This window comes from Rhinatrema bivittatum, chromosome 6 (assembly GCF_901001135.1).
Source record: "Rhinatrema bivittatum chromosome 6, aRhiBiv1.1, whole genome shotgun sequence".
NCBI classification, from domain to species: Eukaryota; Metazoa; Chordata; class Amphibia; order Gymnophiona; family Rhinatrematidae; genus Rhinatrema; species Rhinatrema bivittatum.
In genome coordinates, this window is record NC_042620.1 from 248,425,635 (window position 1) to 248,451,004 (window position 25,370).

Below are 25,370 nucleotides of genomic sequence, written 5' to 3' on the forward strand. Positions count from 1 at the left end.
ATGCTGAGCAGAAGGTGGGGGAGTGTGAGGGATGCTGGACAGGGAGAGAAAAGTGGGATGCTGGGAGATAAGGAGAGAAACTGGCACAGAGGCAGCAAAAGAGAAAGGAAAAAAAAGATGCATAGGTACATAATGGAAGAGGACCAGAAATAAAAAGAGCAGAAGTCAGAGAGAAACTATTGTGTGAGAGAGAATAATTTGAACTCTACAACAGAGCCATCAGAACATGGAGCAAGTATAACTGGAGCAGTTCAAGGAAGGGGAGGGGGCGATGAGAGGACCCAGAAAGGGTTAACTTGTGGTTTTAGAGTTACTGGAAAATACTATTTCATTACTATTATTCTTTGATTTTTCTTATTTTTTAGTATTTACATTTATATCGGTGCAATTATAAGGGATGTGCATTCGTTCAGGATGAATTAGGAAATTTCAACAGGCTCTGCACATCCCTAGCAATTATATAGGGTTCAGGGGCTGTGGCTGCTGCTTGCTTCGCTCACCAACCCCACCAGTGGGGCTTCTCTGCTCTAGAACATGCTCATGCCTGGGTGGAAAATGCAAACAATGTGTGGCTGGGAAAAGTGACTTGAATCAAAGGGCAGGGAGAGAGCTATAGAATTCACAACTCTGCCCCTCCGTTTCCTCCACACACCCCCCCCCCCTTTACTGAGGGTGCACGGATATTAAGGGAATCCCCAAAAAATAGAAAGCGATAATTGCATGGTAACTTCAAAACATGAGTGTCCATGTGTATGTGTGTGTGGGAGGGATGAGGGTCAAGAGGGAAAGGTGTGGGAAACAGTGAGGGTTAGGGCTTGCAGGGTGTGCATGAGGGTGGGGGGCATGTGTGTAGTGCAAGTGGGGGAGGGAGTGCAGCAGATGATGTGCAGGTGTGGGTGTCCTCATTTCACTCTTTGTACTCTCCGCGTTCCACCCCTACCCCTCTCCTCCCCACCCGTGTGGGAGTGGTGTGTGTGTGGTGCGTAAGTGTTGAGAGTGGTCTGAGTGGTGACTTGTGAGAGTGGTGTCTGAAAGTGTGTGCGCGCATGCTTTGGAGGAGGGACCCATCCCCCTCCCCCACCTCCTCTAAGTTGTGGAGAGGGTAGAGTGAGGGTATGTGTGCGTGTTGGGAGGCGCTCTTTATCCCTTGCACTTTTCCACATTCACCCCTTCACCCTTGTTTATGAAAGTCGGGAGAGGAAGTGTGTGTGTGTGTGTGTGTGTGTGTGTGTTGTGGGAGGGGGCAGTGAGTTGTATGAGTGCACTCTCCTTTTCACATTCCAATTTTTTCCCCTCTCCCTTGCCACTTGACTCAAACCCCCTCTCATCCCCCATGTGTGTGTGTATGGGGGGTGGGGGAGCTGCATGAAGGGGAAGGGGGTTTGTGTATATATTATAGGGTTGGTGTGAGTGATCTAGGATAGATGTGTATACGGGGGGGATGGATTGGAGAGGAGCTGGGAGTGTGGTGTGCATGTATGGAAGGTGTCAGTGAGTGACTGGAGTACAGGGTGTGTATGTATACAGGGGTGGAGGTAACAAGGAATGTGTCAGAGGGTGAGTGTGAGAGAGTGATTAAGGGAGTAAATAGAGTGAGGGGTGTGTGCAGATATGTGTGAGTGGGAGAGGGGGTGGGGCATTGTATGAGGCAGGGTTATGTAGGCGGAGTGGGGGAACTAGGGGGTGTATAGAGGGCCATGTGTGTGTAGGGGTTTAGGGGGATATCTACAGGGTGGTACGTAGGCGGGTGGGGTGTGTGGTGTTCTGTCTATGAGGGGTGTGGGGTGCTGAGGTGTGCTGTGTGTGAGAGAGAGAGAGAGAGAGAGCAATAGAAACGGATGGGTAACATCCTAGGATACTAAGGTAGCTCAAAGAAGTTCTGACAACTCCACTGACAATTCAAGGCTTGGCATCAAATCTATTCGTCAATGATCTGAATTTCAAATCGCTGTTCTATTTCATTAGCCCCTCCTTTCCAGGCAGCCTGCTGGGAACAGAAAGGGAGGGGCTGGGAAAGGGAGCAGATGATGGTTTTCTCTTTGCAGTATTTACTCCTGAATCCCCCCCCCCCCACCGTGTACAAGAGGAGAAGGGGGTGACGCTGGAGTGCACACTGCAGGCGGCATGTAATGAGAAACAGGAGCCGAAAGGTTGGATATGGAAGCAATTTCTTTTCTGTTGTGTCCTGTGCTCTAGTCTCATACTCTCCCACCATGTCTCCTTATGTCTCCCAGGATTCAAGATAGGGCAGAGATGGAGAGGAGGAAGGAGGCATCCTAGAGCATTCCCAGAGAGCTGTAAATGACTTACCGAGAGGGGGAGGATGAGAAAATGCTAAAAGAGAGTAAGGTGAAGAGGGGTGAGAATGTTGGTGGTATTGGAGAGGGAAGGTATGAAAGGATAATATTGCGGGAGTTGAGGAAAAGGCTGAAGATGGGGGGGGGGGGGATGGCGTGAGAGAGGGTTAATGTTGAAGTGAGGAAGAGGTTGAATTTTCCCTGAAATCATCAATACAAACTTGGGCTATCTGAGGTAATGAAGGAGAACCAGGATATGGGGGGTTACTTGAGAATCATGTGGCAGGAGGGGAGTGCAGGGGTACAGTGCATTGGGAAATGGTAGAAAAGAGCTGGAAGGGAAGACTCTGTGTGAAAGAAAGTCAGAATTGGTAATGGGGGTGAAGAGATGGTGCTGGGATAGAGATGGGCAGAGATGGTGATGGAGCATGCTTGAGAGAGAGCCAGAGGTGGTGATGGGGGTTAGGAGAGCCAGAGCTAGAGGTATGATGGGGTGGGTGGAGAGAAAGAGCCAGAGGTGTGATAGGAGTGAAGGAAGGTGAGAGATAGCCAGATCTAGAGATTGGGAGGAGGAGGAGGAAGAGTTTAAGAGAGAGAAAGATGGATGATGGGGGCAGGGGCTGGTATGTGAAGGCCAAAAGGGGTTATGGGGAAACATGTATGATATAGAGCTAGAGAAAATATTTTGTGAGGGGGGAGTGGAGGTGGAGAGTATTCAGATGGGGGTGTGGAGGTGGAGAGTATTCAGATGGATGATTAGGGCTGAGTATGGATCACAGACAGGTGATGGGAAGAAGCAGGAGAAGGGATAAATGGGGGGTGAAGTAGTCAGGGAAGGTATGATAAGGTAGAGGAGACCTGTTGGAGGAGATAGGAGATTTCAGAGAGGGGAGTAAAGTAAAATGGTTGTGAGAGGGTAAGAAAAATCAATGTGAGTTAGGGGTGTGGAGCTAATGGTGGAGAAGGAAGCCAGATGGGGGTAGCAATCCAGCAAAAGGGAGACGCTGAGTGAGAGGAGCAATGGAGGCGAGGGTTGGGGAAGTGAAATTTTGGACCAGGGAGAACTGGAGAGTGAAAGATGAAGGATAGGCTTGAGCGAGGAGGGATAAGACCCATGTGTGAAAGTCTAGCTGATATTAGAGAGATTCAGAGGGCGAGAGGAGAAGAATGAAGGAAAATTACATAAACGGGAATGACAAATGTCAGGGGAGGGGAGCAAGTGAAAAAGACAGGAAAGTTAGGGCATCCAGATAAAGAAGTTCCAATAAAAGCAAAAGTAGCCCATGTGCCTAAGAGTAAACAGACTTGAGTTAAAAGGTTCCAAATTATTTCTGTCAACTACTAAGAAAATTGTATATACAAATAAAAAGATGTACCTAGAAATATCTGTAAGCAAATGCCAGAAGTCTAAAGAGTAAGACAGGAGAGTTAGAATGTATAGCACTGAACGAAGAGAGATACTTAATTACCTCCCGCCTTGCCATATTGAACAATCGGATGATGACATGCTAACCGAAATCAGGGAAGCTAACAATTTAGCAGCACCATAATAATGAGAGATTTCAATTTCCCCAGTATTATCTGGGTAAATGCTGATTCAGGACATGCTAGGGAGGTAAAGTTTCTACATGTTAATAAATAACTGCTTCAAGGAGCAGCTGATTTGGGAACTGACAAGAGGGGGAGCCATTTTAGATTTCATTCTTAGTGGAACACAGGATTTCATGTGAAAGGTAATGGTAGTGGGGACACTTGGCAACAGTGATCATAATTCAATCAAATTTGAGTTAATGACCGAAGGAAGGAAATAAATCTACTGCTCTAGAATTTAATTTTCAAATGGGAGACTTTGATAAACTGAGGAAAATAGAAAAAAAAAAAGATGCAGCTACAAAGGTAAACATTGTTTAAAAATCACTCATAACAAAATCACTCAAAATGTGTCACCACTAGTAAAATTCATAAACAGAATCAGTGTATTATGTGGATTCACTCATCAGTGGCTCGTTAATCAATGGCTGACAGCAATCTAGCTGTTAACAAATTATAGATCCTAGGTTCCAATCATTGTAATGCACTACCAATAGCGCTTAAAATATTTAAAAGTTATCTGTATGTGAGCCATAGGAGCAGTGCAAACAACCAAGACACAGCTTTGTAAATGTCCTCAATGGACGCAGCCCTGAGATGAAGCACTGAAGCTGTTATGGCTCTCATTTGATAAGCCTAGACAGTTTAATCTGTCCATTAGCCAGCATGTAACAGTATGCAATACAGTCCGCAAGTCAACTGGACAAGAGTTCTCTTGGGTACTGCCACTCCCAATCTGTTGGGATCAAAAGACCCAAACAGTTGAGATATTTGACAATGAGGCTGAGTCCTGCTCAAATATGATCTCTTACAGTACAAAACATGAAGAGGCTTTTCCCTTTTATGTGGAAGAACTGAAGGTATGGTGAATAAGTTACTAATGCTTGCAATTCACAAGCTCTTTGAGCAGATGTGATGGCTACAAGGACACCACTTTCCAAGACAGAAACTTCAAATTTGCAGACTCCAGAGGTTCAAAGGAGGCTTCATGAGCTGAGCTTGTACTATACTAAAGGTCCTAGCCCTTTCACAAAGTTGGAGACCAAAGGATGTAAAGTGCTGGAGCTCCTTCCCCCTGCCAGTGATACACTGCAATAGTGCCGAGTTGAACCTTCACCTATTAAATAAATACCAAGACCTGAAGATGAAAGGAAGAATAAATACTGGAGTAGATCAGACTATAGAAGAAAGAGTCCAGGCTGCTGGACTGACACCAGGATGCAAACCTTCTTCTGGTGGCAGGCTTTCTGGCTCAAATCAGAACATCCCTCATTCTCTTTGGGAGAAGTAACGAGCATTCAACATCTATTTTACAATCATCGGTCGCAGAACCTGCCCACAACCAGCATCACTCACACCATGATGCCCCAAATTCTGGCATGGCCTGGAGGCTGTTGCACTCCTCGTTCGCTGCAGGACGCCACCAGCATGACATCCTCCTCCTCCGTGGTCTCTCTTAAGCACACACACACACACACGTGCCGCACTGCCATTTAAAGAGCCCGCAGCGGGAACCCAGGCTGTCAGCACTGATGTGCCCTCAGACTCTTACTTACCTGACCACCCTAGGGATTCACCTAAGTCCTGTCGGCGCCAGAACCCAAGGGCTCAATCTTCAAGGGAGGTAGATGGTATAGGTGAAGTTCCAACCTGTCCTGCTTCAGGGCACATTTACCAGATGTCAGCATAGGCCTCGTAGGTTTAACTATGAGGCTGTGTCAATGCTGCCATATCAACAAGGGCTCACACCAATGCCACCCATCACAGTTTGCTGAGGCCATGAGCTCGGCAGACTCATCTCAGGCCTCCGCTATTGATGGCCTAGTGCACCAGCTTCAGCAGCAACAAGACCAGCTGAACAGCACATTCAGGTACCTCCAGGGCAAAGCTGCCTGGTCTGTTTGAGCTTCCTTTCCGGCATCCGTGATACAGCCTACTACTCCTATGCTTCACTTGCCTCCTCCCCCGAGGTACTATAGAGATCCAGTGAAATGTAAATTCTTCCTAAATCAATGCTGGATTCAGTTCGAATTGCAGGCATCTTTATTCCCGTTGGACGAATCAAAATGACATTCTATTCTTGTTGGGCAGCTTACCCTTGGCCTGGGCCTAACCCCTTTGGGAAAGAGATAATCTGCTCCTAGGGGACTTGAATTGCTTCTTACAAGAATTCCAGATCATCTCTGATGAGCTTGGTCACATGGCTACCCAGGCATTCGAATTCCTGCAGATCAGACAAGGCTCTTAGTCTGTAGGGGAGTAAGTAGTACACTTCTGCACTGTGGCCTCCGAACTTCAGTGGAGCAATCTTCAGGCAAGGGTTCTTGGAGCGAATTAAAGATAAGCTGGTTGCCTGATACTTTAGAGAGCCTAATCAGCGTAGCCATGTGTCTGGACCTGAGGTTCCAAGAAAGAACTCGGGGGGGGGGGGGGGGGGGGGGGCTCAGTTCATCGCCCCGAATTTCCAGTGACCAATGGCCTACCACTCACCTCCTGAGCCAGAACCAACACCAATAGAGGCCATGCAGGTCGACCGCATAATCTCAACCTGTGACTATATTGTGCCACATAAGGGAGACTTCACAAGTCGCTGCCTGATTAAGCCAGGAAACTCAGGACCTAGGTCTGGTGGGAGAGGCTACCAAAGGATGTCCCTGCACCTCTTCACAACATCTAGTATCAGTACATCTCTCTCCTTCCTTCTTCTTGCCTTTCATATGGCAGAAAAAAATATAATGTGGAACACTATACCGCAAGATTTGAGACTTGATCCTAATCCACGTACTTTTAAGAAAAACTTAAAAACTGGCTGTTCCAGCAAGCCTACCCATAATTTTCACCATTATTCTGGTATGGATGCCCGAGCCACATAGCAGAGTCTTTTCTTTTTATTTGTATTTAATAGTTTTACCCTATTTATGATCACCTTTTATATTAGAATGTTATATTAACCTCTACTTTTATGCTTATTTGAATGTATATATTTTAATTGCTTTTAATATTTTAGATGTATCTTTTTCAATTTTCTTTTATAGCTGAGTTTTACATCTTCTATTGTAAACCGATGTGATGTCTCAACAAACGTCGGTATAAAAAAAAAAAAGCAAATAAATAAATAAGTGCAAGGTAACATATAGAGGGAAAAATAACGCATGCACTATTTTCATATTATTAAGTTCCATATTAGGAGTTACCACCCAGGAAAAAGATCTGAGTGTCATAGTTGATATTACATTGAAATCTTCAGCTCAGTGTGCTGTGGGAGTCAAAATAGAAAAAACAGAATGTTAGGAATTATTAGGAAGGGAATGGCGAATAAAATGGAGGATGCCATAATGCCTATCTGGATGACATCCTAGTCTTCTCTAAGTCCTCAATGGAGCATAGACATGACATGAAACAGGTCCTCCAGACACTCCATGAGCACCACCTTATTGCCAAGCTGGAGAAGTATACTTAGTGGTGGTAGGAAAAATCTTCAGCTAAGGCACTAAAATGAATAGCCCCTGATGAAGGTTACAAAACACGCGCTGTGTCAGGCATCGCAGAGCTTATGAATTGGTGCTCTTGCGCTACTTTAAATGATAAGTGTCTTTAAAATCTACTATGGGGTCCGTAACAGCAAACATTCTAAATGGTGGCACATAATTTACCAAGTGACAAACCCCGTGATTAAACACTTGGAGCAGGCATTTTGTTACACTTTGCAACAAAAAATTGCACTAATATAAGTGAACAATTTATAAACGCATTTGCACCTATGCCTTTTGCTCATTTATGAGGGTTAACACTTGTACTATAAAAAATTGGCATTCATGTTATATGTATATTTTTCATCACAGGGAAAATATGATCCTAGAAGGCAGACCCAGATAACAAATGTGCTGCTGCATTCTGGACTATTTGCAAGCAGTGCATTAAGTGGCCTACAGCAGTCCTCAAGGGCACAGCATGGAGTCAATTTGTGGTTTCTGTACCAGATGATACATTTCATTTGCTGGATACAGGAAAATCTGTTCTGTTGAGCCTGTAGGATTTACCAAGTGCTGTTGGCTTTGTGGATTACAAACCTTTAAGAACATGCTATATACTACTGGGCCTTGGGGACAGGGTTATTAAATAGCTAGCCTCTTTTCTATCGGGGCACTCATTAGGAGGTATGCTTAAACAATGTTGTGTCTTCTCTCCATGAAATCTGTTGTGGGGTACCCCCACCTCTCCTCACTCCTATTTAACATTTTTAGGGGGCCTTTGGGGAGAGTTATTTGGAGCCTTAGTCTCACTAGATATATGTATACAGATGATATACAACTGATCTTTCTCCTGAGTGATGATCCAAATGTGGCAATTGCTTGTGTAAATAATTGTATATTTTTATTCATTTATAAAATGTATATCCCACATAACCAGTCTAAACAATAAAAGCGGTTTACAATCCTTCACAACCATAATTAGAAACATTCCATGCCCAAAACTTTAACCCATAGCAATACCAAAAACATACAATATAATGCAAATAAAAAACAATGCTAAAAAATAAAATACATTAAATAAACAAACCACCAGCCTGCAGTCCTATAGTGTCAACATCTGCTCATCAACCCTCATCTCATTAAGCCCTCCTGCTACTCACTGAACAAGCTTAGGAAATAAATGTATTTTGACCAATGTTTGGAATTTTAAGTAATCACTTTCATTCCTGATCAACACTGGCAAATCACTCCCTAGCCGGACAGCATTGACAGTAAAGGCTTACTTTAATCCTCTACTAGTTCTAAACGTAAATGACAGCTCTAACTGCACAGTCTGTGATGCACAAATGGGCCACCTAGAGTTGTACCATGCCAGTTCAGAAATCAAATGCTGGGGGCCATTCAAACATAAGCTTTGAAAATTTAACATAATCAGCTTAAATTTTGCCCTCTCCATGATTAGTAACCAATGCAGCAAGGCCAGCAATAGGGAAGCTCTATACCTTCTAGTTTTCGAACTTATCAGCCTCGATGCACTGTTCTGAATCAATTGTATCTTCTATACCAAACAGCCTAGTAACCCTATCAACAAACCATTACAATAGTCTAGAGTACCCATCATCATCAGCACTACTAATTGCACCGCCCACTATCCAAAAATATCTTCAACTGATAAAGCCTCTTCTTGTGTAAATGCACGTTTCTATATATTTGATATACAAATGCCTCCAGAGAAAAGGCAGAAGCCAATACTACACCAAGACTTTGAACCTGAACCACAGTCATCCAATTTAAGATGAAAAAAAAATAAAGGATTAACAAAATTCCTCCCTACATCCGACAACTCTGTTTTTCATGAATAATGGTTAGACTGTGACTGCGGATTGGTTGATAGATAGGGAGCTTATTCTAAACAATCAAAATAGATCTTATTTATTTATTTAGTCATTTTATATATTCCAAGTGAAGATCACAACAGTTTACATCAGTATTACTAGGCTGCACATTGACGAGGATTAACTCTGGCCCTTGTGGTAGAGAAAACTTTCACTGATTTATTTGATGGAGTGAGGAGTTTACGGTGCATTTGGCTACACCATTTAATTCATGGTAGTGTCAGAGTACCGTCACTAGTTAAGGGTGACCTCCAGGATAACAGCAGACTAAACTCAAGAAAAGGCTAATCAGGTATCAGGGTCTTCTGCCTGTACTGGCCACATCCCCTTCAGGTTGAGCCCTTAGGTTCTGGTGGTCAGCAGAACTTAAGATGGAGGTGCACTGGAGAACAAGGATACAACAGGAGAGCATTCACTAGGACAGCAAGGATGTAGAGAAATAGGAAACAGAAAGGTGCCGACAAACAAATAAAAGACATGCAAGACAAGGAGTACAGCACAAACAAGAACCAAGACAAGACAAACAAAACAGAAGACCACAACAACAGGGCTAAATGGACAAGAAAACTAAACAGAACAGGGTAAGCACAAATAACAAAGCGACCACTAAACTGGGGCCACACAAAGAACAAAATGCAAAGTAAACAGAAAGCCAAACAGACATTAAGGCTAAGGACTGAGGCAAGAGTTAGAATGGCTAAAATATGGATTGCAGGTGTCTCCAAAATGAGGCAGGGAGCAGCAAGTGAGTCAGGCATGGAAGTACAGCGTCACTGCTTCCAACATGGCTGCCAGCAGGACCTCCAAGTCATAGGAGCTTGGAGGACTGAGGCAACATGGAATATAACCCATTGAGGGACCCTGCTGGCAGGAGGACAGCACTACAGAGTCTTCACAGGCAGCATGTGGCTATGGTAGCCCATCAGGCTTTTTAAAAGCTATAAAAAGTTAAGAAATTAATCTATTCCTACAGCCAAATAGGTTGAAAAGTGTTATGTTTCATATAAATGATTTAGAATTCAGCTACTAGCATCCTCTACGGTAAATTCAGGAGGGATTATTTCACACTACTGCGACATACCCTTAACAAAAGAGCTAAGTTTAAGCTCTTAATGCTGACTTTCCAAATACTGTGAGACAACGGGCCTGGTATTTGTTGAAGATGATAGGAACTACGCTCAAGTCAACAGGCCCTGCTGGTGATTCGTACAATGTATGAAGTTTGGGGGACACAGATTAGAGCGAAGGCTTTCTTAGAAGTTCTGCCAACATTGTGTAACAGTCTCCCACTTGATATTAGAACAGAGTTAAACTAACTTCAGTATCGTAAGAAGGTTAAGACTTGCTTGTTTCTAGGGGTGGGGAGTTGTGAATAATGGTCAGCACAGCTGCTGGATGAGGTTCCATACAAAAAACTAAATTGGAAGAGGTGAATTTTGGGTAGTAGAGAGAGAGCAAAGATTTGAAGGGGGGCTGGGTTACTTATAAGGGATGAATATGTAGAGTTAAAGTTGGAAGGTTAGAGGTGGAGTGGTAGTGTTTGGGTGGTGATGCTGCTGATATTGGGGTGGTTGTGTTTATTTTATGTTTATTATTGCCATTTATGTTTACATCACTTTCAGCAGTCTGATTTGGATTAGGAAAGCAGATAGTAAATATATTAAATAAATAACATTTTAGGGTGACCTGGATAAACATCTCTAGGTGCTGTTTACTAATATAAGGATATAGTTGACGCCTCCTGTATAGTTGCTCATAGGCAAGTGTCACAACTACAGTGATCTGGGTGTTCTTTGCCAGCTGAGAATCAGCACAACATTGAAGGTTCCAAAATTCCCCTTTGGGTGACAAATTACACCTGTCCCAGGATAGGAGACCAGAATCCAATTGTGGGCTAGTTTGGTCTACCAGAAGAACCTTTGTTTCATCTGTACTGAACTTTGTTTAAATGATACCCAAATACCATACAAATAGGAATAAATGTTATCAATAGACTGATCAGTAGATCACCCATGTGCTGCATGTAACTGGATAAAAGAAGTCTCACATACAAATTAAATAGCAAAGATGACAACGACAACTTTAGGGATGCAATAAAATAAGCATTCAGGAAAAGAAGAAAAATCTCCCATAACCACTTGTGTTATCCCCTTACAAAAAAACCCCCCAAAAAACTAAATCAGTCTAGCACTTTCCTCTCTAGATCTCCACTTCAGGCAGCCTAGTCAACAAAACTCTGATGGTCAAGTATCAAACACAGATGATAATTCCAGTAATATAAAAAAAAACATTGATTTTCCACTATTAGAAATTTGAAGCAGATCATCCATGAGAGCCATTAGAACAGTCTCTGTTCCATGACAAATTCTAAAGCCCGATTGTCTGGAATCTTAAAGGCTTCACCTCATATAAATATAGGGCTGGATCTGTGATATCACCCGCTTCAGAATTTTAGCTAAAAATGAGGTACTGGAGACCGTGCGGACATTCTTAAATATAGATTTTATTAGTTTGTTTCAGTGAGAGAGGAACAAGATGAGACATTTACCACATGCGTGAGTCAATTAGCCAAGCCAGTTTTAACTTCCACTAGCTATACTGCAATAGGGTCAAGAGTCAATAAGAGATAAAGGATTTAAGGCAGAAACAGTCTTTGTTATTTCCTCATTTGTAACCATCCGAAAAGGGGTAAAACCCAGTGAAATTAGACAATTCAGCTCATACAGGCACCACAATGGATTCTATCCAAATCACTATGAATATGAGCCATTTTATCATGAAAGTAAGGAAAATTGCTCATAGTTCTCCATGGAATCATTCAACCCCTGCCATAGATTAGAAACAATCAATAAACTGTTTCATGATAAATACCACTCTAGAGGGATTATGTGCATTCTCAATACGAGAGGAATAATAATGCTTTATAGCATCAATAATAGTCTTATTGTATAAAGCTCTAGAAATGCTTGCACTTGGCTCTTTCCAAGAAAGGAATTTCACCAACGCCTTTCCGCTTGAAGTTAAAACGATCAAACATTTTAAAGTAACATAAAAAGACTTAACAGACACTTATATTTATTAACCCACTACCAGACCGTTTAGCTGACACAATCGCCTTATTTTCACTCTGCAAACACATTATCCCTCATACTCCGCTTTCACGCCAGCATTTGTAAAGTAAACTACGATTCACTTGTATGTACAGGCAACACCATCTTTTGTTCTTTTCTGCTCATTTTATTTTGACCTCATGAAGGGAGTGTATTTCCCCAAAACTCTATATATTCAGGTCAATTTTAAAAGCACTGCTCGCAAAAAAAAAACAAAAAAAAACCCCAAAACACATTTACATGTATGTGGGCCACGCGCAAGCAACACGGGTTTTAAAGAGCCACAAAAGAGGAGATCATGTGATGCAGTGAAGGGATCAGACGTGTCTTCCCTTCTCGGCTTCCCCCTTGCTGTCCATCTGACCCCATCTCTTTCACTTGAGGACTTGTAGCACTTCCCTGTACGTCCTATATCTCCGGGCACACACCAGGGTTGTTGTGCTGTAAATATGATCTGTATACCCCTGTGAAATTATATACCTCTCTTGTTATACTCAATTTTGATATTTTTATTACTACCTCCCATAGTTATTCCCCCTTGTTAACCATTTTTTAGATATCTTATACTATGTTACTCTCCGTTCCATGTAATTGTTCTTTTCCTACTGTTCCATGTAAACCGATGCGATGTGTAAAATGAACAAAACGTCTGCACTTGAAGGGAGAATTGATGATGAGGCAGTGTTACCGGATTATTTCTGACTATTGATGAACTCATAGACAAGGAGTCTAACACGCGCTCTAATCGGAGGGCCTTCCAAAAACCTGTGGTGCAATGAAGGTGACAGACAGAATGTACCCAGGCATATAGAACATCGATTCTCAGCCTGGCCAACTCTGAACCAGTTAACTTAATTTACACATCTGCAGGCACACAAAACTGTCCCTGACTTCTAATCCCCCACATAATTACTGCTTGCATAATTACTTACTGAAGCCTCTTTGCTAATATTTATAGCAGAAGGGCGGCGTCTCTCACATATACAGATGCTGTTGATTAGAACTGTCCCAGCTACAGTGCCCAAGCTCAAGGTACACATCAAAGCAACATTAGGGTGTGATGTGATTAACTGTGGCACCAAGATTGATACAAAAACAAAAAATAAACACAGAGGGAGGAAGGACCCCCCCCTCCTGCCTCAAGCAGTTTGCTCATTCCTATCTTATGCATCTGCCAGTGATAGATTTCTCCAGACAGATTTATCTCAAACTGTACAAAGGTGAGCAAAGGTGTAAGGGAAAGAATCAACACAGACCTCCGACCAGAGCAGGACAGACGGATCTACTGAGTCCTTGTTTTTAACCGTGACTAGGCATGCAAACTCCACATCTTTATATGTGTATTTATACACATATCAGACGTTTCAGATGCAACATCTCAAACCACCTCGGTATTTTAATTAATGTTCAGAACTCATTGGCAAGATGGTTCCTTCTGTCCATCAAGAGGAGATTTTTTTCGGTGTTCAACTTCTTTGTGTCAGGAGTTACCCCTGAGGAAGCCGGCATCGGCGAAACAAGGGCCTTTTCGGGGTTCTTGCATCACACCCAGGATATACATTACACTGGCATATAATTTCATGTAGGGATTTTACATCACTCCAAGGATATACATTACACTAGCTTACAACTAATAGAGATGTGCATCATACCGGCAATTGTTTCCGGTTTCGTAGAACCGCGGGAAATTTCGTTTCCCGCGGTTCTGGTTTGTTTTTGTTTTCGGCTGTCCCGAGCCGAAAACAAAAACCCCACCCCAATCCTTCAGATTTAATTATTTACAATCCCCCCCCTCCCGACCCCCCCCCCAAGCTTGCCTAAAGTCCCTGGTGATCCAGTGGGGGTCCCGGGAGCGATCTCCCACTCTCGGGCCATCGGCCGCCAGTAAACAAAATGGCGCCAGTGGCCCTTTGCCCTTACCATGTGACAGGGGCTATCGGTGCCATTGGCCAGCCTCTGTCACATGGTAGGAGCAATGGAAGGCCGGCGCCATTTTAAAAAAATGGTGCGGGCCATCCATTGCTCCTACCCGAGAGGGGGGACATCGCTCCCAGGATCCCCACTGGATCATCAGGGACTTTAGGCAAGTTTTGGGGGGAGTCGGGATGGTGGGGGATTGTAAATAATTAAATCTGAAGGATCGGGGTGGGTTTGGGGTTGTTTTTTTTCTGTGTGCCCTTTCTCTCCCCCCCCTTCAAAACAATAAGAAAACCACATGAAATTTCATGGGGTTTTCCTATCATTTTCGGGGACCCCCGATACATGACGATATTTCCTTTCGTCAAAAAAAACAATGCACATCCCTAACAACTAACATGGTATAGTGTAGAGAGTACAAGTGAGGCGGTGCGGGCTCCACATCGCTATCTAAGGAATCTCTCTCTAATACTTATCTAGAACTGTTAAAGGGTATGACCTGGAAGTTAGAGGATTGATTTGCAATTTAGTTGTGCTTTGGGAGGCATCCACAGGTAATACTGAATAAAAACATTTCACTAAGTTTCCTTCTGTTTTATATATATATTTACACACACCTATAAATATATTTACGTGTCCTCTGTAATAGTTATTGTCTGCTCTCAACCATTTAGTGTTATTTGTAGCAATTCCCTTTGTCTAATTATTCCTATAAGCCAATAATAAATCCATTATTTCCTTTACCTGGCAGGGAGGTGTTTTGTGTGTGAGAGAGAGAGAAGCCTTGCCAGTTACTAATGCAAGCCCTGTCAGTCACAAATATCCCAGCCTCTCTAGGTCTGGTCAGCTAGGTTTTTAGATACATGGGGAAAGAGCCCTAATGGATATTTAAAAGGGTTTTGAACAGAAAATTATATAGTCCGTTCAGGGTGGGAGGAACGTGACCGAAGGGTGAATGATGATTTCATAATATGATATGGATGAGTGAGGGTTTGTCTGCAAAGGAGACAGATCCGGAAAGAAGCTGAAGGGGGAAAGGAAGGCAGAACAGTCAGAAACAATGTGTGTAAGTAATGTAGCTGTGTAAGTGAACTCTGGCCTTGGGTTTTCTAAGGAACTGTATTATCTGTTTTGGACTACTTTTGATTATTCGCCAATAAATAGCATTGATAGTTTTCTTATTTAACTATTTCTTTTTGATATTCTGTTGCATTGATAATTTTCATTTTTATTACACAGGAAAAGATATTTCTCAGTCTACAGCCAACACCTCAAGGTTCATAGCAGTAGAATGGAAATGACTGCACATTTCAAAGAGAAATCCAGAATCATTTATGAGCATGGAAGGAATTCATGGATACTGTGATGTAACATCTCACTGAGCAAAGAAGAAAGCTCATCCTGATTGATATAAGTCTTAATTTACTCTACGGACCTTGTAAACCAAACTGCCCCACCTCCAATCTTCTCTCCCCATTGATTCCTTACATGAAGCAGAAACTCCCTTATTATCTAAACCATGGATCACTGCAGTTTCTTGCTTACAATATACAACTAGGGACCTTCGTTTTCGGTTTTTAGGGGGGTTTTTTACATTTTCCTGGGAATTTATCAGGGCTTATTATGACAAGAACAAAAACAGGAGAAAATCGGTGGGAAAAATTGTGACTTCTTTTCCTGGGTAAATATCAGAGTTTATTTTGGTAGACAGAAGCCAAGACAAAATAATGTGGAGCAGATTCTCCCACTCACTAACTCCGCAGCATCCCCTGTCTCTACCCCCATCCCCTGAGAGTCTGACATTCATCCCTTGCTGGTGGTGGCTCCGGGCTTCTCCTCTCTCCTTCAGTAGCAGGCTTACTGGGGCTCCTGCGCTCTGCACTACTGCTTTTGTGCAGGGCCAGGGAGCCTGCCCGGGAGGTGCTTCTTTCTGGTGCTTCACACGTTGCATCGGGTTAGCACCGAGCAGCAGGCACCTTGGGCTGCCTGGGGGCAGGGAGAGGCAGGACTTGAAAAGCTGGACCATGGGCACTCATGGGACAGTGCTGTCACTAGTGGGGGGGGGGGGCAGGACTTGAAACATTGCGGGTGCTTTGACCCATACTGGCTTCCAGCAGTTGCCAGAAACCGAGATGGCGCATTGGCATCTCTGGAGCTGCTCTTTAATCACCTAAAATTCGGGTAATAATCTGTTCAAATTGATTGTCACTTTTGGAAAAATCCAGGAATTTATGGGTGACAATCAGCTTAAACTGAAAATGAAGGACCCTACATATAAACCCACCCCCACTTCTCTCTCACACACTCTTATTAAATGCAGTATTTCCCACAGTGAAAAGTGCTTAATCCACTAGGGAGGAAGAGAGTTGGCTGCAGTTGGCACACTTAAGGGTTGGGAAGACAAGTGATGGCCAGTTATCCACTGCTGACTAGACATTGAGATGAGCCAGTCCCATGGGTAGAAGAGAGAGTATGTGTGTCCTATCATCATCAACTTGAGTGTGAGGGTTGGCAGAGTACAAATGCGATTCCTCACTGACCCTCCAGATTAATGGTTAAGAAGACGACCTGAAGAGAGAGTGACAGTACTGGGGAGGGTACAGCTATGGCCCAGTATTGCTGATCTGAAAGAGGGACAGGGGAAGAAGATATTACTCTATAAGGAAGAGGCAGAGAGGACACAGCCCCTTTGGTGAAAGAGTTAAAGATGAGGCACGCTGTCAGAAATAAGGGGAGGAAGGAAGTAGTCCTACAGGGAAAGATAGATGGAAGAAGACAGGGAAGACATGAGTTGATGGAATCCAGTTGGTAGCTCAGCAAAAGAGGAGAAGAGGAAGACCATGCAAATCCACCTATCCTTGCAAGAGAGGGTAACAAAAGAAGAGAGAACAGATCCTAAGGCAGAGGGCCTACAAGAGAGGTTGCTGACTCTGTAGTGTGGAGGCTGCAGGGAGTGTGTGCACGTATGAACATGGGGTGCAGGCTAGAAGGATTGCGTGTGCACGGGCTGTGCATATGTCTGTATATCCAGGGAGTGCATATCCATAGACTGCAATAGGCAAAAGAAAGCTTTTAAGATAGTCAATGGTGTCTGAGAAAATGGATTGCTTGGGGGACCAAATGAAAGACATCACTTGGTGAGACATTTGGAAAGACTGCATTACCTGTAAACTCACCAGGGCAGTAATTTTTCTCTCACTGTACTCAGTCATGTGGAAGATATTTCAGTTGTTTCGACATGTCATGTTATATGCTTGTTAATACTTCACATATTTCATCAAGTTACATACAACATATTAAAATAGATTTCATATTAACTGATAAGTGAAAAAGGCTCCAGCCGGGGAACATGTACCTGATATTTATCCGGGTCAGCGCCTCCAGCCTGGCCAACGAAAAGCCCCGAGCCATCTTCCAGCTCCATCTCGTCAGGCGAACGCTCAAAGCGCACCCTTTCAAACTCCTCGCAGTCCACGTACAGCACCACCTCCTCATCCTCCACACCGATCGCAAAGCGCGTCCAGCGATTCACCAACGAGGGCACGTTAAAGGCCGCAGCTGCGTAGGAGGTCTGGGAGCCCGGCTCCGTATAGTAAAAGATTATCTGCTGCTTCCCCCCACTGGCTTCAGAAAGCTTGACGCCAATGTATATGATGGTCTGCGACGCATCGGTGACAGCAAAGAGCGTGCCCGCCTTATCGGTGGTGGGCTGCACGTGGAAGAGGAGCGAGAAGTCTCTGAAGAATGGGCTGGGTAGGTGGTATCGGGCTACCTGTCCCGTGTTGGCATCAGGCCCAAAGACGTAGCCAGGACTGTTGTCGGGACCAAAGATTTTGGTGATCTGCTCCGGTGGTGGGTCCCCAATCAATTGCAATAGGCCAACCTCTGTGTTCAAATTAGCTGGGAGGAAAAAAAAAAGAAAAAGAAAGAAGCATGTCAATCCCACTGTAGACTCAGCAAGCTAGACTGCTGTATTATTTAAAGATTTCCTATTGCCTAGGGTGGCAGGACTATTCCACTGCACTGCAGCAGAAATCCAACAGACGACTCAACTGCATTACAGGAAGGACGGACTCGCCTATCAGTGGCATAACAGGCTGCTGCACTGCATGCCCATTTTAAGGTGGGACATTTGTCTCACTTCTCTAGAGGAAAGAAAAGTGTAAAATGAAAAAGCTGTTTCTGAATTGGTAGATACCTCTTAGTTACAGGAGATGTCATTTCATGCTTAGTTACAGAAGACAGGCCACTCAGCTTCATTTTCAGCTACGCCCTGGGAGATTTTCTTTGTTAAAGAGCATCAGAGTGGCGTTGAGCATGTATCTGTCCTCTTTCCTAATGTTCTACAGGGGTTACTTTAAATAGTTGTGTTTCATTCAGGGGTGCAGTTCCTCAGCAGTTTGCATTAGAGAGGTTTGGGGTTTTCTGCACCTTTTACGCTGGCCCCCCTTGGAATGATTTCTCTGACGGTCCCATAGCAGTTTATTTGGAAGGGCTGAAAATGAAGCTGTGGCCTGCCTTCCAGAACTAGCATAGGGTAATATAAAACATAAGAAAACAGCAGCAGATCGGAACCACCTCATCCATCCAGCCCGCCTCTTGTGCTGTCACGGGTCTTACTCCATCTGTTGTCTTCTCCCTCCTTCCCCACATCACTAAGGTCCCTGTGTGTCCAAGCCATGCATATTTGAATTCTACGACTGTGTTTCCCTCCTCCTCCTCCTACTCCTCCGCTGCTGGAAGTCTGATCCAGATGTCCACCACCCACTCAGTGAAAAAGTACTCTCTTACATTCCTTTTGAGCTCCCTTCCCTTCAGCCTCACATGACCTCTTGTCTTGTTCTTTCCATGGGAAAAAAATACTACCTTGCCATTCTGTGGAAAATGCTACTGTCAGGGATGAACCGTACAAAGAGACTACCTCTTCCCTCTTCCTACTAATGAGAACTCTCTTTCTACACCAAGAATACTATTAGCTTTCCCCTCTGCTGCTGCTGCGTCACGCTGACCAGCTATCTCACTGTCATCAAAGATGATGATGGCCAGGTCTCTTTCCTGTTTGGCGACTGCTTGTTTATCCTCTTCACCATGGTACCTGGCCCTTAGATTTCTGCTCCCCAAATGTATAATTCTGCTTCTTTTTTTTTTTTTTGTTAAAGCATAGTTAAACCTTTGACCATTTTAAAGTCATTTTTCATCTCACCTATTTTCCCTGGCATGTCTGCTCTGGAAGATTTTCATCATTCGCAAACAGGCACACTTTCCCTTCTAGCCCTACCAAATCATCAATTATAAAAAAAACAGCTAGGTTTCGCATTGATCCCTGTGGAAATCCACCAGTCACTTCCCCTCAACCAGTGTGAACTCCATGAATTACCTTTTTTAAGCTTTTTTATTCAAAATGACAGACATCACAGCTTATCATGAATCTGCTGCTCAAAAGTCCTCACTCCGGGACTAATTTACTATGACTTATCCCCCATTATGTGTCTATGAGGGAAAAAAAAAGCTTAGTAAATTAGGCCCTCAGTTTTGTAATTTTTCTTAGAAGTACTACACAGGCTAACTTGATCACCAGGCTATTACATGGAATAGTGTTGAACATTTTACTGAAATCCAGGTGGGTCATTCACAGCTACTGTATCCCACTGATCTACCTCCCTGGTCGCCTCATCAAGAAATCAATGAAGTCTGGCAATATTTTTCCCCTTTTGAAGCCACCAATCTCTTTGGTTACAATCTTTGTGGTGCGATAATATTATCCACTCTTTTCCAGTTTCTTGGGATCTTTTCAGAGAATACAATGAACACAGCAGTGCAGGGCGGTCATTCAATATTTTGGGATGCTCCATCAGGTCCCATAAAGCCTTGTCTGTTTTCAGTTGTGGCAGGAGCTTGAACACTGCTTCCTCAATAAATCACAATATGCTCCTACCCACACATTATCTTAATACTATTAGTTCATCACCTTCTCCTCCTAGTATCTTTTGTTTAAGACAGCTGACTTCTTATCTTCACTTACACTGTTCTCCCTTGCAATTTTTACTATTCACCCCCCTTTTTTTTAATACCTAGATGGAAGACCTCCAGGAATGACCATGTGGTCTGGGTTGCAGCAGGCAAGTGGCATACTTCTGCGGTATTTTGCCAAGAAAAGGGTGCAAGTAGGTAGGCCCATGATTGCCTTACCCTCGACTCCCAGAAATGGGTAGAAAAAGTAAAGAAATCAACAAAACATTCTTGCTTTTTTTTTTTTTTTTTTTGTTTTAACATTTAAATGAAGTTACATTTTCTACCTTTAATGCTAGGAAATCTACTCCTCCATTTACGCCTTTGCCATTTGTAACTGCCCTTCCTGTGGCATGCTGATTCTCCTGAAAGTTTTGCCCGTCTTCCTCCTGTGTCCATCTGCATTATCCGAGTAGGTTTTTTTGCTTTATCTTGGTCTCTAACCTCTTTGGTGAATTACAGTCACCTCTACAAGCATTAGAAAATACATCCTGGAAGCTATTGCTTCCTAGAGATCTTTCACAAAGACCTCTTGGGATGAGGAGGTCTCCATACAAACAGGCAGCAGCTGGTTTTACACAACTCTTCATGAACCTGGATGCTACAAATGAGCAAGAGTCAATGATGGAGAAACAGTGGATCGCCCCAATAAACCCCCAGCAAATCTACAATATGGCCCTTGATTGCCGGAAGGTTAATATAGACCTCCAAAGCACCGCCACGTTTCAATTTAGGCCCATTTTAAAGGTTCTGATTTGTTCTGCTGAGAGATTTGAAATATTAGCAGTATAATGGGGTTTGGGTTTTTGTTTTTTTTTTTTTGTTTTTAGAGAATAAAGGATTTCCTTTGATTTTGTGCAACTACTATAACATTCCTTAATAAGGAGTAACTTCACTATTTACTTTCCCCATGCAAATGTGCTTCTCTTTTTTTTTCTTTTTTTTTTTAGCCCAGCTGTTTGTTTTTTTCTGCTCCTTTGGGCATCCAGATCAGTTGCAACCACCCTCTATCATTCATTTGAATGATCCAGGTTTTTCCCACCTGTTTTATATCCCCCTCCCAACTAACTTAGCTCAGTCGTTGCAGCAACAATCTTTAGTCAGAGGCTGCACTTTCCAGAACCCTGCAAATATGGAACCAGTCACTAGGTGTCACTGTTGTGCAATAACTGGGACTCCCTCCCACCCGGGACTGAGAGCAGCCCTCGCCCCAGTCAGCCAAGAGAACTATACCTGGGAACCTCTGAATTGTGGTTATCCTGAGATTCAGTGTGGATTAGGTGGGCAGGAAGGGAGAGGGCGTGTGTCAACTTTCTCTCTTCTATTTCCCACCTCATACACACATACATTCTCTAAACCGCTACCCCTCTCGCTCTAGCAATAATCCCAGCATTTCTCTATTTATTTTTATTTTAAAATATTTATATCTTGCCTATCCACTGGTCTAGGCAGGTTAGAAAATACATTCTTAAAAATGTATATAATTAACAAAAATAAAACACTGATCAACCAAAGTTACAATTAAAAAGGATAAAATTAAATCCTAAAATCAAGAACATATCTAGACAACAGGAACATACAAAAATTATTAACTACATCGAGCCATATAACAGAGCACATGAGACTCAATGACAAACCAAACCGATTGACCAGTAACTGCTCCCAAATGCCTGAGTAAATAAAAAGGCCTTAAGATTTTTCCTAATCAGCTCTAAGATTTGCAGCTAGAACATTCCAAATTGTGGGGCCCACTATCAAAGTCCACTCTCGAGTGAGCATAGAGAGTGGAGTGATGTAAACTCTAGAAAATTGTGCTGCTGATCTTAAGGCAGGCGATGGAGTATAAACTTTTAGTATTGATGCAAAAACAGGATGTAACATTGCCCCATAAAATCTTGTGAACTATGGTTAGACTTTTACTGAGTGGTACACTGGTAACCAATGCAAAGAAAACAAAACTGGTGATTATGTGACCACAATGTTGAGCATCCAGAACAACCATGGCTGCTGCATTCTGCACAGACTGCAAAGCTGCAATGCCACACAAACAGCATTACAGGAATCTAAACCAGTTAAAAATCAGGGCTTGCAAATCAGAAGAGAAATCAGTGTTTAAAAAAAAAGTTTCACTCTCCGCAACAAATACAAGTTATAGGAAGAATTCTTGACTTGTGGTAAAAAAGGAAGAGAAAAGTTAAAAATAACCCCCAAGATGTACATTTGCTTAGAAATCAGAATAGACCTATCATACAACTGAAATGATGCAGGAATTTTGACCTAAATACCTAAAGTACCTGAATGTAATCCACTTTGAAGTGCTGAAAAAGTGCAAAAAGCAGAATATAAAAATCTAAATAAATGTAAATGTAGATATGTCTATCATCTTGGTTTTCTATATGTTAAGCAATAATCTTTTTGCATTCATCCAGTGCTTTATTGCTAAGATGTAAATCACAACTGCAGAAAGAGTATGGGAAACTGAGGATGATCAAGCAACAAAAAAGTGTCTATCGTCTGCCTAGAAATGATATTCAACACCAAGACCTGCCAGTAAATTATAAAGTAGTGCAGATATATATTAAAAAGCATGGAGTAACCTGTGGTCCTCCACTCATTACTGAATACCATGTGGAAATGGATTGCCCACTCTGACCTGCTGAAATTGGTTAGAGAATTAAGATCTAAACCAAACAAATACAGAGCTTTCAACACCAAATTCAGCCAGTTGAGATAATAGGATGGAGTGATCAAGATCTCCAATGAGGAAGATACATCCAAAAGTGTCAAAACGTCACTCAACTGTGAAATCCCCGATGAAAACACTGAGGCCGGAACACTGAGTAACGTTTCAGCTCTGTAACCACATTTAAAACCATACAGATGATGGTCTAAAACTTCATGAGCCTCCAAAAAATGCTGTACTTGCATTAATACCATTCCGTCCAATAATTTCAACACAAAGGTTAAAATGGAAACTGGCCGATAATTTGCCAGAACTAATGGCCCAGATAGATTTTTTTCAAAACAGAGTGAACAAATTGCCTGCTTTAATGAATCAAGAATGAAGCCTGAAGCAAAGAAAAAATTATTGATTTTAGCAAAATGATCACAAAGTTCATTATGCAAGAATTACAGGTAAACAAGGGTTCAGTGGACCTATTGAAATGTTCATTGAACCAATGTAGTCCTTAACTTCCTAGCCAGATATTTCCTCAAAAGTTTCCCAGTAACCATTTTTGATGGAAACATGTAATCTTTGAGAGTTTTGTGCTGGGAATTCGGCACAAACATTAATAACCTTAGCTTTCAAAAATACCAGAAACTGATCAGATAAAAAAAATCTTCATTTAACTCAGATTTATTGACATTATTTGGCATAAACTGAATTATAATCCAGAAAAGTTCTCTAAGATTATTTGCCACTATTTTAATTTTTGCAGAAAAATATTTCCATTTAATCTCATTGGAAATAGGTCTATATGATTTCAACTGTGAAAGATATAAAGCTCTACTTTCAGGATGTTATGACTTACACCATTGCCTTGTGACTTGGCATGATGAATGTCAAGAGTTAAACCAATGGTAAGTTTGAGATCTAGGGGAAATTGTTTCACAGGAACAACCGTGTCCAATGCATCGAGTAATGAACTGGACCATACCTGAACCACATCATTAATAATTATATCCTTTATTCTTGTATGTAGTTTTGGTACACAAGTCTCACAGAGTTGGTTTGGTTCAATAAAAGGCTGCTGGTTTCAAACAGTGATGTCTTATACGATACATTTGACTTAAAATGACCAACCTTGTAAGAGAAAAACATCAATGATTATATTATCATCAATAAAAACCAAATCAAGGGTATAAACCTAACAATGAGTTGCCACATTCATAATCTACTGCCAACTACAGGCAGCCACAGCAGTTAAAAAGTCATCACAAATCTTTGACAAAAGGGATTACATCCACCCGTAGATTAAAATCACCCAAAATAATACCTCTAAGATTGATAGTACAGGGTACCATGCCCAAGCCTGACCCCAGAACCTTCCCCTTCCTCTCCTTGCTCTCTCACCTCTGCATGCCCCCCTTTCTACTCACCCATAACTTATCCCTTGCTAAACAAGAGCAGATAGAGCTCCTGCAACAATCTCGGTCAGCAGAAAACAATCCTCTGCTTCCTGCTCGAGCCCTCCCCTCTAGGCAGCATGCAGGGAACAGGTAGAGAAAAGGTGAGGCTGAGACTGGAGGAGATACAGCAGAGAAGAACCCACCCTGCTCCCTAATCTAACCCCTCTCTTCTTATAGTGCCTCCTCCCTTCCTATCAGTTCTTGCTTAGATTTTACTTTTAATGTTTTTAGCGAGTAATTCAAATTCATAAATAAAAATAAATAAAAACAAGAGGGAGGGGGCACGAAGTGGATAGGGCAGAGCAGAGAAGAGCTACTCTGCTCTCTAATCCAGCTCCTCCCCTCCTGCTTCTCCCTTTACTCAAGGCAACCTGATGGGAAAAGGAGGGAGATTTCATTGAAATGTGAGTCTCTGGATCAAACCCGGAGAGTTCTTAGGTTTGTATGGAACAGAAGACCTGAAACAGGACTCAGACCCAAGTTTCCTGCATGGCAGCGAAAATCACTACAACTGAGACATCGGGACGGTACTACAAATATATCTTCTAAAGTTACATGACCCTCTTAACAACCTCCTAATGTGAAGAGTGGTGTGGAAGTGAGCCCTTGGTGCTGTGGCGTACTTCATGCTGCCTTGTAAGCAAACCTACAAGGCCTGCTCTGACAACCAGTAAACACAACCTGTAGCAGGACAGGCTGGAGCTTCACCTATATACCAGCCGCCTCCCCCACAGGTTGAGCCCTTGGGTTCTGGCAGCCAGCAGGGCTTAGATGGGTCCCTAGAGCGATCAAGTGAGCAAGAATACAAGGACACACCAGGGTCAGGACAGGCAGTAGACTGGAGAAGCCAGGGACAGGTCAAAGTTGGGGCAGATGGCAGGCAAGCGTGGTCAGGTCCAAGGCAGGGGGGTGTCAATACCAGAAGAGCAAGTCAGGGAAGGATGAAGA

At 42.8% G+C, this 25,370-nt stretch overlaps 1 protein-coding gene across 1 annotated transcript in view; it reads right to left on the reverse strand.

Annotated features, from left to right (window-relative positions):
• COL18A1 (collagen type XVIII alpha 1 chain) overlaps positions 1–25,370 on the reverse strand; it is a 352,734-nt gene that overhangs the window by 318,950 nt on the left and 8,414 nt on the right. The window contains exon 2 of the mRNA XM_029606745.1: positions 17,638–18,182. Coding sequence (XP_029462605.1) covers positions 17,638–18,182 — 545 coding nt within the window. The remainder of the gene's footprint in view (positions 1–17,637; positions 18,183–25,370) is intronic.